This window comes from Lepidochelys kempii, chromosome 22 (genome assembly GCF_965140265.1).
Source record: "Lepidochelys kempii isolate rLepKem1 chromosome 22, rLepKem1.hap2, whole genome shotgun sequence".
NCBI classification, from domain to species: Eukaryota; Metazoa; Chordata; order Testudines; family Cheloniidae; genus Lepidochelys; species Lepidochelys kempii.
Genome location: NC_133277.1, coordinates 17,917,117 through 17,932,898, shown reverse-complemented (window position 1 = coordinate 17,932,898; position 15,782 = coordinate 17,917,117). Strand labels below are relative to the sequence as shown.

Genomic DNA, 15,782 nt, shown 5'->3' with positions numbered 1-15,782 from the left:
GACTAGTAGGAAGAGTCACAACCCAAAGGATGTGGCTGCAGATTTTAAAAGGGAAAAGAAACCCCCCAGTTGCTCATTGTTTTGATTCCTTCTGCTTTGCAGGCGGAACAGGCAGGCAACCCCGTGAGTATCAATGTGCCACAAGTCCAGCTCATCAACCCTGAGAACCAGATCATAGAGGCAAGTTGCTTTCCATTGCTGACTCCTGTGAGCGCCCTTTCTTCATGACACTTTGGGCTTCTGGCACCTGATTTCAAAATCTCTTGTATTTTTCCCCACCCCAGACTGATGGAACAATGAACTTGGACAGTGATGAAGGGGAAGAGCCATCCCCTGAAGCCCTGGTCCGTTATCTCTCAATGAGAAGGCACACTGTTGGAGTCGCAGACCCACGGTTAGTATCCGGCTCTTTCTCCTGAGTAGGAGCAGAGGGACCTGCTCCTGCCTTTTTAAGGGTCCCTCTCCACCCCAACGGCATTCTCTATGAATCCATGGATGATGTTCCTCTGGCTTTCCATGGCCTCTTGGAGGTACCTGAGTACGGGATAGTGCTTTGATTTGGAGGTTGTAAGAAGCTCTTACACCTTTGGGTTGCTCCTGTTGAAAGGTCAGAGGTTTTATATAATCTATTAAAATGATGGATTCATATCTTAATGGGAAAAACACATCAAAACCCCACCCTTCAATATTTAGGAGTGAAATCCCTTTGCTTTCCTGCTCCCGTCATATATAGCTCTGTGGTGAATGGGATGGCAGGGTGGGATTCTTGCTCGAAAGCATGATCTTGGCTGGGTGGGGAAGGGAATTCGGTGCCACTTGAATGGCAGAAATCCATGTCTTTTCACTTGAAAAATCCACTTTCCCAGTGGCCTGTGTGGCAGGCCTCTCCGGCAGGGACACAATTTCCTCTTTATCTCAATGAATCAGTTGCTATTTCTGGCTGGCTTTGCTTAATTGGGGGCCATGTTGGCCAGAGAGGCAAAGGAGATCGGAAAGCTATGAGCCACTTTATTTTTAATATCTTAGTGTCTAGAGACTAAGTATCATGGTGCCAAGTACAATTTTATTTTGCATGAATGGTTAGACCTGGAAAATCCCAATTCTGAGAACCTTAAGGGCACATTAAAAATGAAGAACTTGCTACACTTAGGTCCAGGCCCCACTCCTGAGCCGGAGAAATCCACAGTGAAAGCCAGTGAGAAGTAGAGCTGACGGTAGCAAGCATGTAGATTGGTTTGCTTGGCTTATTTCTAAGTTCCATGTTTCTGAATGTGATTGCTCAGCACGGAAGTGATGGAAGATCTCCAGAAGCTCCTGCCAGGCTTCCCTCGTGTCACTCCCCAGGCTCCATTCCTGCAGGTGGCTCCAAACATGAACTTCATGCACAATATGCTGCCTATGCAGAACCTGCAGCCGACTGGCCAGCTGGAGTACAAGGTACCATCCGCTGTGTATACTCCACAACTGGAGCCAGTGCTACGTGGAGATATAGGCTGCAGCTCTTGGAGAATCCCCGAGTCTGCTCCATAGGTTTAATGATCGATTTGATCGCTGAGGCTGGACCTTAGTTCTATTTGATGTCGCTTACCGCCTGGGATTGGCCCTCTTGTAGTTCTGAGTAAAGACAAACACCCCACAATTTGAAATTCAGAAACTTGTTTGATGGGGCGGGGGAGATCAGTGATCTGAGTAGCAAATCAGACCGGGGACCTTGGTTTCCAAGCGTGTGAAACCCAGAGGCCCAGCCTGCCTTATGGCTGAAGCTCAGGGCTGTAAGTTGGAAGATCTGGGTTCTACTCCCAGCTCTGCCACTGACGGAGAGAGTTCGGGCAGGTCATTCCACCACTCTGCTTCAGTTTCCCCAGGAGTAAGGTGTTGAAGATCCTTCGCCTCACCCAAGGCCAGTTAGGCTGTTCCCTTGGTATTTATACAGTGCTCTAAGATCCTCCAGGAGGCACTAGAGGAGGAGGAATATTCGGTGATAACTCCCCTGTGTTCTTCCTAGGAGCAGTCCTTGCTGCAGCCCCCCACTCTGCAGTTGTTGAATGGAATGGGCCCTCTAGGGCGGCGGGCTTCAGACGGTGGAGCCAACATCCAGCTGCACGCACAACAACTGCTGAAGCGTCCTCGAGGCCCTTCCCCGCTGGTCACTATGACTCCAGTAAGTAGCAAAGGAAGAACAGAGTTGGTGGCATGTTTACAAACACGTCCTCTTGCTGGCAGAGCTGGCAGTGAAAGCTGGGGTTTGGAGTGGCGTGTGCAAAAGAACCGCAGAGGCGGACAGGGAATGAAATGTCAGTTTCCCAGCATTGGCAGGGACTCGCCACCTGCCATTTGCTTTAGCTTTCCCTCCCTCGGGACATTCATCCTACAATAATGTTCCGTTTTGGGAGCGTTTTCTCACCGTTTTCCTTGGCCCTCTCTACCCACCTGCTCTCCAGAGGCAAAGCCGAAGCAGGATTCAAAGGAACCTTTTAAAACAGATGGTGGCTTCACTGCCAGTATCAGCAAATTCCTGGCCATGCTGTCGCTGGTGTCATCTCCTCGGTGCAGCGTATAGAAGGGCTGGTAGCCTCCCTCTCCCACGATGCCTGTGGTCCTGGAACTTAAACTACTTTGGCCCTTCAGTTACCACGTGCATCACAAGCACCTCTCCTTTCCTGGCAACCCTTCCCTATCTCACAAGATCCTTGGACACTGCTGCTTGCCTAGCATCTGGCTTTTGGTCTCCTCCTTCGTGACACTGCTTCCAGGGAGACCCATGTTCAGAATTGGCATGCCTGGCTGTCTGGCTTTAGCCCCTATCTGAGCAGTGCTGACCATTGGGGGCACATGTGTTCCTCAAGCCAGCCCCCCATTTGATTGTCTGCTTCCCACTGGAAGTGTCTGTGTCTGGGGAGTAGCTGTATGTTTCCAAGATTAATGTGCTGTTCACTGTCTAGGTTTCTAATCTTTGTTCCTTTTTGTTGTCTTGGGATCTTCCTGGGGTTGTCAGCTGGAATCTGCCCAGTTGAGTATCTTTCTCCTTCCATTAATGACCTGCACAAACTTGCTAGCACTAGAGGCCAGGCGTCTTGCTGCTGTGAGGAATGTGACCTGCTGACGGGCCTTTTATTTCTCATTTATTAGTAGCAATTTAAATATTTCTCTTCAGAAGTGCTGAGAAGAGCATGATGTTTGTAACTCTCTCGCTAAGGTTTCTCTGCCACTCTCTTGCTTTATTTATCAGAGAAAGGAAAATCTGCCAGTGTTAATCTCCAGGGTATTAATGTGGGCAGTGCTTCCCCCTGGAGGTATGTGTGTTACTGAATTTCCTGCTAGCACCAAAAGAAGCCGCCCCTATATAGGTTGCACTGTGTAAGGGTGAGATGGTGAGGGTGTGTTTTTTGGAGGAGGATTCTGAGTGCCCCCAAATGTCTGGTCCTTAATTGTTCTTCTAGAAGGTCAGGTTTCTGCAGCCCAAGCTAGTGTTGAATAAGCCACCTTCTGGAGCCCATGGTTCCCCTTTCCTCTCTCCTCAGGCAGTGCCAGCAGTTACCCCTGTGGATGAGGAGAGCTCCGATGGGGAGCCGGATCAGGAAGCTGTGCAGAGGTAACATCCCATCTGTTGGCCTTTCCCCTTGTGCTGCTGGAGAGGCTCACCCTATGGTGCCCTAAAGCTGATCTAAAAAACCCAACAAATCAACCTCGTCCCAAGCTGCAGGTGTTGATTTATGGTGAAGGTTTCAACTTTTCCTTTATGGGTGCCTGTTTACGCCAGGCAATTTACTCTACCTGACACTAACAGGCAAATGAATAACTTTGTAAAATAACCTGACAGCATCTGAAATTCTGCAGGCTGTCTGAGCAATAGGTTATCCAGAAACTCTGAGCACTAAACTCCTTTGCTTAGGGTGTACCAGCATGCAAACCAAACTAACCTGCATAGTGAGTGCTAAGACACTGCACCCTCCCTCATCCCTGCTGAGTGACTGGGGAAGTGGTCTCATTTTGTCTGTGCAGCTTTTGGACCGAGACCTGCAGTAAACATCCAACTCTGATGCCTTGAAGTGAGTTTGATAAAAACTTGGGTATCTATAGTCATTTAGATTTCTAGCCGTAGCAGTAGGTCCCGAAACAGTCTGCTCCAACACGTGAGAGGTGGTCCAATATCGACTCTGAAACGTCACTTCTCTCCCCAGCCAAAATACGTCCCGGGGTTCTTCCTCCAGCCGAAAACACGAACACTGTCCTTGCCAATACTTGCAGAACAGTTTTTGTGTAGCTACTTTTTCTGCTAAGCAGCTGGTGCAGATGATCCTCCTTATTAAGTTCCATGGATTTTCCCCAGTCCTGGTGGGCAGGAACTTGACGAGAACAGGCTCTCTCTCAGCTATTACGGATATTGTCCTTCCAAGAAAGAGGCAAATAACTGCCGGGTGGGCAGCAGGCAGGTATAGAGGTGAGGGAGTTGCTGCTAAAGCCATTTAATTCCCCATAATATTCCTAGAGCCCTTGTAAACTCCACTGGTCTCAGTGCTGTAAAACAGAAGGGTTCTAATGGCAATGGGAAGTTGGGTACAACAGTGGCTTGTCCAGGGCATGTGCCAAGATTCCCTTGTCTACTTGGCCTTAGAAAACAGCCAAACATAGTACACATTAAAGAATGCCCTGTGCTTCCAGTGGCTAGGAGTCTACACATTCTGGGTAGCCGAAGTGTGGCCCAAGGAGCTATACAGTGCCACCCATGGTCATTCTCATCTTCATTATGGAGGCATGGCCCGCGGACACTGCAGGCCCCAGCATGCCATGCTGTAGCTTGACGAAGAAGACTGGCCTTCAGTCCATGCTGAAGGTTGTATCGTGGCGTCAGAACTCTCCCGGGATGGCACTGCTCAGATCTGGGACCTGCAGACTCCATGGGACGCTGCTCCAAACTGGAACGCTGAACAAACCTGCAGAGTTTTCCATTTTGGACAAATAAGATGCAGCCCTGCGGCTCTTGGCAAATTGCCAATGTGTCCTCATCTGGCCAAGCTTAGGGTGCCCATATTTTAAAATCTCTGCTTCCAGCTGAACCCTTTAAGGTTCCGAGAGTCAGGCTTGGCAGGTAGGGTTTTGAGACCAAGGGTAAAACTTCCAAAAATGTATGCAGGACTTAAGAACCCAAGTCTCACTGTAAGTGGGATGCAGTTTCTGAGGTACCTAAGTCACCTTTGAAAATGGGGCTTAGCTACTTTTGAAAATATTACCCCCAAATCCTCCTTGTGTGCGCTTACGCCACATTCTTCATAGCCGCTGGACGGGACCAAGCTTAAACTGTGCTAATGAGTGCCCATTAACCCTCCATCTCCCCACCCTCTTACGCTGTGACATGCCACTAATCACCAGGAGAAGAGTAAACAGTATTAACACCAGGGACAGAAGCTAATATTTATCTTTTCAGAACACTGGTTTGAATGCCCTCTGCAATGACCGCAGAGCAACTTTTGCCCTTGTTTGTTTTAGATTGCCTGACCTTGAAATAGTGTGCATTCCATTCCCCATGCCCAGGGCACAATCGCATCTCTTCAGAGCTTGCAAAACGTTATTTTCCACCCAAACAGTTGCAGTTCATGAGTGGATTGTTCCCTGGAGCCATGAAATAAAGTGACTGTAGCAAACCACAATTGTGAAGCTCTTTGGGAAACTCTCCCTGTCTCCATCAAATGGATCTCAAACATTTAATGGCTCAGATTTTGGCAAGTCACCACACCACTAAGTATTCTTCATTCTGTTAACTTGCTGCTTTTTGTGTCAATGGATAATGCTTTTTGCAGAGCCATAGTTTTAAGTGCTGCGGTTTCCCCTACTGTACAGGTTTTAGTTACAGACACAAAAAAGAAATCAACTCAAAGTATTTGTAACCCCCATTTTACCCTCTAGCTTTGTGTAGGCCAGGAATCTTTGTAGCCATAACTCATCACCAGAGCAGCTTCACCTGCGTTAGCAATGGTGGGAGGGTTAGTCTAGTCCAGGTACAGGCATTGATTCCACTCTGTCCTCAAACCTTGTCAGCATTTCCACCATTGCTAGCACCTGAGAGCGCTGCCTGCCCAAGAGTGAAGAATATCCAAGGATAGCTACATCCTTTGCCATCTCGCTGAATCAGGCCCTTCCTGCCTTAGCGTCCAACACAAACACAAAGGGAACAATAGGGCTAAAAATCCCCAAACCAGCCCTGAACTTGTCTACAGCCGAAAGTGGAAGCGCTTAGACAGCCGGGGCTCCTGCTCCAGGAAGGGAATGGGCTGAATTAGCTCCTCACTTTCCCTCGCCATTTTTGCTTTAGGCATCGTTGGTGCAGCCTCCGTACATTGATTCCCAGACTCTGCTCGAAGTGTCCAAGAGTGGGGACTAGATGGCGCACTCACACACATGCTGTTCCTCCCTCAGAACCTACATTCAGATCTGGGTTAGATCACACACACAGTGCAAAGAGCAGGCCACAGCTAATCTCCAGCAGTGGTAGCAATGTCGTAAATGCATCATCTGATGTGGGACCATTCGACGTGCTGATCTCTGCTCAGACTCCAGACTGAGAACGTCGCAGGTGAGGACTGAAGTGCGCAGGCTGAGCCAAGCAGGGAAACGTGCACAGCATCTGTCTGCACTGTGCCGAGCTCTCTGGCCAAATGCTGTAAGCGTTACTCACGCAAACAGTCCCATGGGCATAGTGCATATTACGTAAGGCAGACAGTGCTATTACCCTTCAGACTAGCACCACTTTAGGGGAAAGAATCCCTACAGAAACTAACTAGTCACTGGAGCTAGATCTAAATGAATGTGCTTGAGAATTCCCCATGAGATGAAGTAGAGCTTTTCTCCTGAGATGATTGGCCATTCTGTTTCTTACCAAGTTTGGCATTGGAATAAAGCTGGCTATGACTTCAGTCCTCCGCTAAGCAGTTAACGTCCCTTTAACCTGACAGGCATTGGCAGTACGGTTTGCTCTTTCATGGGTGTTCTACAACTCACAGTAGGCTCTGAACACTGCAGCGAGCATTTTTCTTTCCTAATTACTCTGGATTATCTGCTTCTGCTCCCTTCTTTTGGAGTATTCCCATCAGTCTCTTCCATTTATAAAATGTGCTCCTGCTTGTTGCAGATACTTGGCAAATAGGTCAAAAAGGCACACTCTGGCAATGACCAACCCTACAGCTGAAATCCCTCCAGACTTGCAGAGGCAGCTAGGACAGCAGTCTTTTCGATCCCGGGCTTGGGCTCCACACCTGGTACCCGATCAGCACCGGTGAGTAATGGCACCGGCCGTTCGGGCAGCTCTGTGCCAGGGAACCCGCTCAGATGTCATCTGAATGGAGTGCAGAAAAAATCCAGCTTGGCATAAAGGGGTTAAAAGAAGAAAGGAGCAGACCCCAAAGCAGAAGCTGGCTGGCCCTGTTGGACATGCTTCATTTCTGAGCAGATATAGGCTCCTCACCTGCTAAGTGCATGGCGCACTCACGGGCAGGGATCAGTTGGCTCTTCCCCTCCAGTCCCACTTCTGTGGCTGGAGATGATTTGCCAGGATGGCTGCCTTAGCCCTGGGGCTGGGATTAAGATTAAGCGATCCAGATTAGTGGAAAGATTTGTTAATGTACTAGTAGGCTCAACCCTGTAGTGAGTAGTAAATCTGCTATGGAATATTCAGTAGTGGAATGCTGTATGAAAGGCTGCACCGGGAGTAAACTATACGTAGGTTTAGAAACCTCACTGCACCAGAGTTGTGTGTTTCCACTGCAGAATCTCCATGCAAAGCTCCCTGTTTGTCATTTTGTTTCTAATCCAATCCTCTGGTGGAGAGGGTTGGGGGAGAACAATTATAACTTTTGTGACTGAGGGAACTGCTGCAAAACTGGATCCAAGTGAGCTAAAATTCTGGAGGAAGGGCCCTCCTGACTTTGAGAACTATTAATTCTACAGAGTCCTTCAATGCTGCAGCAAACTTGATGCTACTGCCACAGACACCCCTGCACCTCGACCCCAAAGCACTGAGGGGATGACACACATGTGAGCAGTCGAGCTCATTTCTCTTTGGTCTCAGTTGCTGAACAATTGAGAAAGCAGTTACCTAGAAGACCAGATTTGTGCTCATGTTAAGTCCTCTCACCAGCTCTCCCTGGCAAGCTTGTCACAGCGCTCTTTACTGCGGCCAGATCCCTGCTGAGTTGAGTGTTGGTGGAATCAGCAGAGACAGGCGAACGCTGAGCAGACTGAGTCAGCACTGGTGCCATGCTGGAGCATAACCCTTGCCTTCTCCTGGGTAGAAAGAGAGGCGGGAGAGGAGGAGTAAGATTTCCTGGGTCACAGAGCTCGTTATAGGAAGAGAAGAAAAACAGTTGCAAATTAAATAAACAGAAAATATTGTATGTCCTACTTCCAGGGTCACTTCAGAATGGAGGTTTAAATGAAGCCATTGAGGTATTGTTATAAGGCTCTTTAGACCAAGCCCACCCTGCCCCCCTCTGGCTCTCATCATGTGTCTGCTCCTCTGTTTTTACATGCACAGGATAGCATTGGCTCATTCCAGATTCACAATTTTACATGTCGCAGCAGAGGCCTGAAAGCCTGTGGAACTACAGACATGCCTGAGATCAAAAGAGAGGAACTTGAAAATCAAATCTGGCCCCAGACCAAGCGCCTGGAAGTCTCTGTACACCTCAGACATAGCTAGCGGAAGGCTGTGTCTTGTAGTGTGGCAAAACCTGCAGTAAACCACAAAGTACTGGCTTGTGGACAGCTGTCAGCTTTTATTCTGGTGCTTAACTTAGTCTGTTTGAAACTGGTTTGTACTTAAAAAGGTCTCAAAATACGTTAGTCTAGAAAGCCAGTCTGGAGCCAGGGGCAGTGTGACTGTGCATCATCCTAGCATGCTTGGGAGCCTGATGCACAATGCTCACTTTCCTCGTTTGCTTCTGCTGCCCATTACGGAGTTGGAAGGTCAGATGGACAGGTTGGCTTGCTGACTGGCAGAAAGGGAACATGGGAGCCAGCCACTTCTAGCTTTAGTTGGAACATATTTCAAATTGTAATTAATTAAAATACATTTTACCAAGCAGGGCTGAATATGTGAAAATAACTGGAACTAACATCCTGGAAATGTTGCAACATGAATGAGAATCTTACTCCTGCAAGGGGTAGCTTCTCCAGCAGAGATTCAGTTTTGTCTTTCAGAGCAGGCTTCAACAGAGACCTCTGTACATACATAAAATATTTAAAGTACCAATTGTCTGTCTAACGTAATTCAGTTTGAAGCACTACTATAGACCGCCGGGATCTAATGTGGATATGAATAGAGCCCTTTTTCATGTTTTTAATAAAGTAAATACTAATGGAAACTGCGTGATCGTGGGAGACTTTAACTTCCCAGATATAGACTGGAGGACGAGTGCTAGTCATAATAATAGGGCTAGGATTTTCCGAGATGCGATAGCTGATGCATTCCTTCATCAAGTAGTTGCTCAACCGACTAGAGGGGATGCCATTTTAGATTTGGTTTTGGTGAATAGTGAGGACCTCATAGAAGAAATGGTTGTAGGGGACAATCTTGGTTCAAGTGATCATGAGCTAATTCAGTTCAAACAGAACAGAAGGATTAACAAAAATAAATCTGCAACTAGAGTTTTTGATTTCAAAAGGGCTGACTTTCAAAAATTAAGGAAATTAGTTAGGGAAGTAGATTGGACTGAAGAACTTATGGATCTAAAGGCAGAGAAGGCCTGGATTACTTTAAATCAAAGCTGCAGAAGCTATTGGAAGCCTGCATCCCAAGAAAGGGGAAAAAATTCATAGTCAGGAGTTGTAGACCAAGCTGGATGAGCAAGCATCTCAGAGAGGTGATTAAGAAAAAGCAGAAAGCCTACAGGGAGTGGAAGATGGGAGGGATCAGCAAGGAAAGCTACCTTATTGAGGTCAGAACATGAAGGGATAAAGTGAGACAGGCTAAAAGTCAAGTAGAGTTGGACCTTGCAAAGGGAATTAAAACCAATAGTAAAAGGTTCTATAGCCATATAAATAAGAAGAAAACAAAGAAAGAAGTGTGACTGCTAAACACTGAGGATGGAGCCTTTAATAAGGCTCATGAGGATCTTAGGGATAATGGTAGCATGACAAATGGGAATGAGGATATGGAGGTAGATATTACCATATCTGAGGTAGAAGCGAAACTCGAACAGCTTAATGGGACTAAATTGGGGGGCCCAGATAATCTTCATCCAAGAATATTAAAGGAATTGGCACCCGAAATTGCAAGCCCATTAGCAAGAATTTTTAATGAATCTGTAAACTCGGCGGTTGTACTATATGACTGGAGAATTGCTAACATAGTTCCTATTTTTAAGAAAGGGAAAAAAAGTGATCCGGGTAACTACAGACCTGTTAGTTTGACATCTGTAGTATGCAAGGTCTTGGAAAAAATTTTGAAGGAGAAAGTAGTTAAGGACATTGAAGTCAATGGTAAATGGGACAAAATACAACATGGTTTTACAAAAAGTAGATTGTGCCAAACCAACCTGATCTCCTTCTTTGAGAAAGTAACAGATTTTTTAGACAAAGGAAACCTAGATTTCAGGAAGGCGTTTGATACTGTGCCACATGGGGAATTATTAGTTAAATTGGAAAAGATGGGGATCAATATGAAAATTGAAAGGTGGATAAGGAATTGGTTAAAGGGGAGACTACAACGGGTCCTACTGAAGGGTGAACTGTCAGGCTGGGGGGAGGTTACCAGTGGAGTTCCTCAAGGATCAGTTTTGGGACTAATCTTATTTAATCTTTTTATTACTGACTTTGGCACAAAAAGTGGGAGTGTGCGAATAAAGTTTGCGGATGATACAAAGCTGGGAGGTATTGCCAATTTAGAGAAGGACCGGGATATCCTACAGGAGGATCTGGATGACCTTGTAAACTGGAGTAATAGTAATAGGATGAAATTTAATAGTGAGAAGTGTAAGGTCATGCATTTAGGGATTAATAACAAGAATTTTAGTTATAAACTGGGGATGCATCAATTAGAAGTAACGGAGGAGGAGAAGGACCTTGGAATATTGGTTGACCACAGGATGACTATGAGCCGCCCAATGTGATGTGGCCATGAAAAAAGCTAATGCGGTCTTGGGATGCATCAGGCGAGGTATTTCCAGTCGAGATAAGGAGGTGTTAGTACCGTTACACAAGGCACTGGTGAGACCTCACCTGGAATACTGTGTGCAGTTCTGGTCTCCCATGTTTAAGAAGGATGAATTCAAACTGGAACAGGTACAGAGAAGGGCTACTAGGATGATCCGAGAAATGGAAAACCTGTCTTACGAAAGGAGACTCAAGGAGCTTGGCTTATTTAGCCTAACGAAAAGAAGGTTGAGGGGAGATAGGATTGCTCTCTATAAATATATCGGAGGGATAAATACCGGAGAGGGAGAGGAATTATTTAAGCTCAGTACCAACGTGAACACAAGAACAAATGGATATAAACTGGTCATCGGGAAGTTTAGACTAGAAATTAGATGAAGGTTTTTAACCATCAGAGGAGTGGAGTTTTGGAATAGCCTTCCGAGGGAAGCAGTGGGGGCAAAAGATCTATCTGTCTTTAAGATTAAACTCAGTAAGTTTATGGAGGAGATGGTATGATGGGATAACATGATTTTGGTAATTAATTGATCTTTAAATATTCATGGTAAATAGGCCTAATGGCCTGTGATGGGATGTTAGATGGGGTGGGATCCGAGTTACCCAGGAAAGAATTTTCTATAGTATCTGGCTGGTGAATCTTGCCCATATGCTCAGGGTTTAGCCGATCGCCATATTTGGGGTCGGGAAGGAATTTTCCTCCAGGGCAGATTGGAAGAGGCCCTGGAGGTTTTTTGCCTTCCTCTGTAGCATGGGGCACGGGTCACTTGCTGGAGGATTCTCTGCTCCTTGAAGTCTTTAAACCACGATTTGAGGACTTCAGTAGCTCAGATATAGGTGAGAGGTTTTTTGCAGGAGTGGGTGGGTGAGATTCTGTGGCCTGCGTTGTGCAGGAGGTCGGACTAGATGATCATAATGGTCCCTTCTGACCTTAGTATCTATGAATCTATATGGAGCTAGATTATCTTCTGTTTTGTTTTACAACCAAACCATCCTCAGGGATGCTCTAAAGACTTGTTCCCTAAGGGCCTTTCACAGACAAAGACCGTTGCTCCAGCCATGGTGTTGTCCGCTCATTTTCTGTCTGGATTGAATTGGTACAAAGCTAAACCCATCTGGGCAGAGAAGCTAACTGGGTCCTCACGTGTTAGTTTTTGCTTTTGGGTGGAGAGAGAGCAGTGTTTTGTAATACTCTTAAAGAGGTACTCTTGAGGATGCGTGTGCTTGGGTTTGACTCATATATGGGAACCCAGATTGAAAGGGAAGTTTGTTCCTGGAAAAACGTCTTCTGACCTCCAGTTCTGGAAGGGAACTGAGAGGGAACTGTCATAAATTCCTCTACAACCATTTGCCCTGGTACTAGGCTTGATCCATTTATTCTCTGATGCGTGTCGCATGATGGCATGGCACCAAACATTTAGGCTGCTGGTTGACTCTGCATTCAAGGTGATGGGATGGGTGGGGAAGAATCTGAAACAAGACAGCCCCTAGCAGTTAAAGAGGGTTCCCTCTCTGTGTAAAGTCATCACATTTCTTCCCCCCCCCCCACCACCACTGGGTTTAGTGCCTTTCTGAACGCGGGATGCCAGCCTCTGCTCTGGCTCAGAGTGGCTACAGGATAGACCCTTTCCTGCCCTTGCGGTGTTAATCTTATACACCCCCACCCACTGGTACTGTGACACGGCAGGTTTTATCTGCGCGTACTGGAGACTTAGAAGTGTTTTAAAAACTTTTTTGTTTTGCCATTATTGGTTTTATCTTGAGGCCCCCCTACAAGTGCAGCTTCCTTGTTTGACCCCCGTCCCCCAAGTCCATCCCTATGTAGTCACATGAGGTGTAGCATTTGGTAGAATACGTTCAGATCAAAATTCCCTCATCTTCAAGGCCCGATGTATGTTAGTGCTTGGAATAAACCAGTCTGACAGGTTCACTAGCATGTGTCATCTAGGAAGCCGAAGATCCTGGAAGCCTGTGTGTGTGCTGAGAGAGGGCAGGTCTTGCTGCTAGGTGGTGGTCTAAGCTTTTTTGGCATTCGAATGGGAAGCCTCCATTCCGCACACATGTCAGGGTTACTGGTGCCCCTTTTGATGCACCAATTAGTATTTTCCAGTTTTCCTTCTTTCCCAGGTATCCATGGGATATTCTTGCCTTCTCTCAGTGAAGTCTCTCTCTAAGTGTACCTGCAAATAAAGCATCTGGGTTAGGAATGGGGGTGAGGTTGTTATGCTGGTCCTGCTTCTGGGCTTGTTTCAATTAGAATTCCTAAGGTGCTGGCCCACTGTATTTTAGAGTTAGACTCAGCAGGCAAGCTCCAGCTGAGCTTTTTAAGGTCTCCTCTTAGAGAACAGGCCTTGCCATAGAGAGACAACTGTTCCTAGCAGCAGAATCGCCTTGTCTAAGGCAGCAGCATTCCTGATTGGCTCCTCCTTCACCAATTCAGATAGATGAACATGCAACAATTTTTCTTAGCACAAAGTATTCCCATCCCACTGGAATATAGGGACGCTCCAGCTTAGCAAAATGTCACCGTGTAAACTCTGAAGCACGGTGAATGAAAACTGCTCTCGGATGGAGAAACGCCTTTCCGTTCTTAGCTGTTGAATGGTTTCTGCAGGTCGGTGGAACCAAGTGCCAGGCCAAGTCATATGGTCAGTTACAGACTGGTGCCCCAGTTATAATCTAGTTAGGATATAAATCAGACTGGCAAAATTTTAGAGAAAATATACCTACCCCAGCACCAAATGGACTTGCTAATCCTGTACCCTGCTGGTGATGAATAAACTAATGGCACTTTACTTCTCACTCTGAAACAGAACTTCTGGGCAGGCAGAACTTGGCAGAGCTGATGTAAATGAAATGTCTCTGTAGCTGAGTTTGTTTTTCAGCTGACATCACTAACCTACTTCCCCATGTGTTTAGCTCCGTTTACAAGGACTCAAACACCCTGCATCTCCCCACTGAGCGTTTCTCTCCTGTTCGCCGCTTTTCCGACGGTGCTGCCAGCATCCAGGCGTTCAAAGCCCACCTGGAGAAAATGGGCAATAACAGCAGCATCAAACAGCTTCAGCAGGTAAAGGAAGGAAGCGGGATGCAGTGGATCAGGTTAGATCACTGACTTACTGGCAGAGGAAACAAAGGAGGAAACCTTTCCTACTGCATTGTCTCCTGGATCCAAACATTCTTCAGAGCTGCAGCTGGGAAGCTTATCCTCCCCCTTCTGCGTATTTGAGTGTGCTTTGTAGAATTGCCATCATTCTCTTTATCTCTGCTGCAGCCTTGGGGGCTTCCCCCTTTTCTGGGGACTTGACATATCACTATAGAAACACGCACAAGGTCCGAGAAGTCAGGCTCAAGTGAGGAATGTGGGCCCTGATACCTGTGCTCCCTAGACACTGTCTCTGAGTTTCTTCCCAAGACTTGCACACATTGAAATCAGTCCCCACAATCCCATTTCAAAGTTGACATGGTTGGTTCTTGGTCCTGGCCTCCTTGTTTAATTGGTTTGAATGACAAACCGTGGTGCTGCACAGAGTAACCAGACTGAAGAACACTCTTGAAAATCCTCTTAGCCACTCCAGCTAAAAGCCACTGGTGCCTTCACCAGTTTTTAATGGCAGTGAAGTTCCATCGCCGTCCCATAGCATGCCATGCAACATTCATTGAAAGGCCATTTTGCTCTGCTGTGGCATAAATTGCATAGTCCTCTCTTTGACCTCAGTCGGAGTCTTGTAGTTGATTTCAGTTGGAGCTGGATCGGGCCCTGAGAGAGGAATTTCCCTGTGCAGCACAGCAGGAGCACGAGATGCTAATTTAATCTTGGGGTTTTCATGTCTGATGCTTTTCACTTGCATTCCTTGCAGTTGCAGTGTAAGAAGACTAAATAGCCCATGAGTATCTATTTCTTTCCCACTGTAGGAGAGAGCTGGAATGACCCTGGTATTAGGCACACACATGCTGCTAAGTACATGGATTAGGATTTCTATCCTGCAGTTTCTTCTTTTTCTCTGGCTCTTTCAGCCAAGGAGACTGCAGAGTGAAAGCCGTTTTGCACAGCAGGGTTGCTGTGCAGGAAGAGATCACGTTGTGGGTGTATTGCATTCATTACAGGAGTGTGAGCAACTGCAGAAGATGTACGGTGGGCATATGGACGAGAGAACGCTGGAGAAGACACAGCAGCAACACATGTTGTACCAGCAGGAGCAGCATCATCAAATTCTCCATCAGCAGATTCAGGTACTGGAACTGGGACCATGGTCCCTGAACCCTAACCAGGTTTTCCTGCAGTGTCACAGGTAGAGGTATTGAATGGCCCCGTGGGACTAGGGAGGAAAACTTCTATATATGTGGCAAGTTAGATTGCTCGACCTGCTGTAATGAGGAACAAGGGGGAAGGCTTTTCATAAACAATGCATGTACAGCTGGTAGGATAGTGAGAGCTTCTGTCTCAGGTTGATTAATTTATTGGTCCAAACTCTCTCAATCCAGATGGAACTGACTAATTGCAAATAACTTTTTGTTCCCCTCCTTTCTGGTGCCTGGCTCAGGATTGTATTCGCCCACCTCAGCCATCTCCACCCTTGCAAGCTCCTTGTGAAAACCAGCCAGCTCTGCTCACCCACCAGCTGCAGAGGTAAAGAAAG

At 46.7% G+C, this 15,782-nt stretch overlaps 1 protein-coding gene across 14 annotated transcripts in view; it reads left to right on the top strand.

The window, feature by feature from the left end:
- SIK3 (SIK family kinase 3) overlaps positions 1–15,782 on the top strand; it is a 154,480-nt gene that overhangs the window by 125,156 nt on the left and 13,542 nt on the right. For 9 of the 14 annotated variants that reach the window (XM_073320979.1, XM_073320970.1, XM_073320965.1 and 6 more), the window contains 9 exons: positions 103–180; positions 285–394; positions 1,284–1,437; positions 2,006–2,161; positions 3,522–3,592; positions 7,127–7,270; positions 14,062–14,212; positions 15,160–15,375; positions 15,687–15,772. In XM_073320979.1, the coding sequence (XP_073177080.1) occupies positions 103–180; positions 285–394; positions 1,284–1,437; positions 2,006–2,161; positions 3,522–3,592; positions 7,127–7,270; positions 14,062–14,212; positions 15,160–15,375; positions 15,687–15,772 (1,166 nt within the window). The remainder of the gene's footprint in view (positions 1–102; positions 181–284; positions 395–1,283; positions 1,438–2,005; positions 2,162–3,521; positions 3,593–7,126; positions 7,271–14,061; positions 14,213–15,159; positions 15,376–15,686; positions 15,773–15,782) is intronic. The other 5 variants (XM_073320969.1, XM_073320966.1, XM_073320975.1 and 2 more) reach the window with 3 other exon arrangements.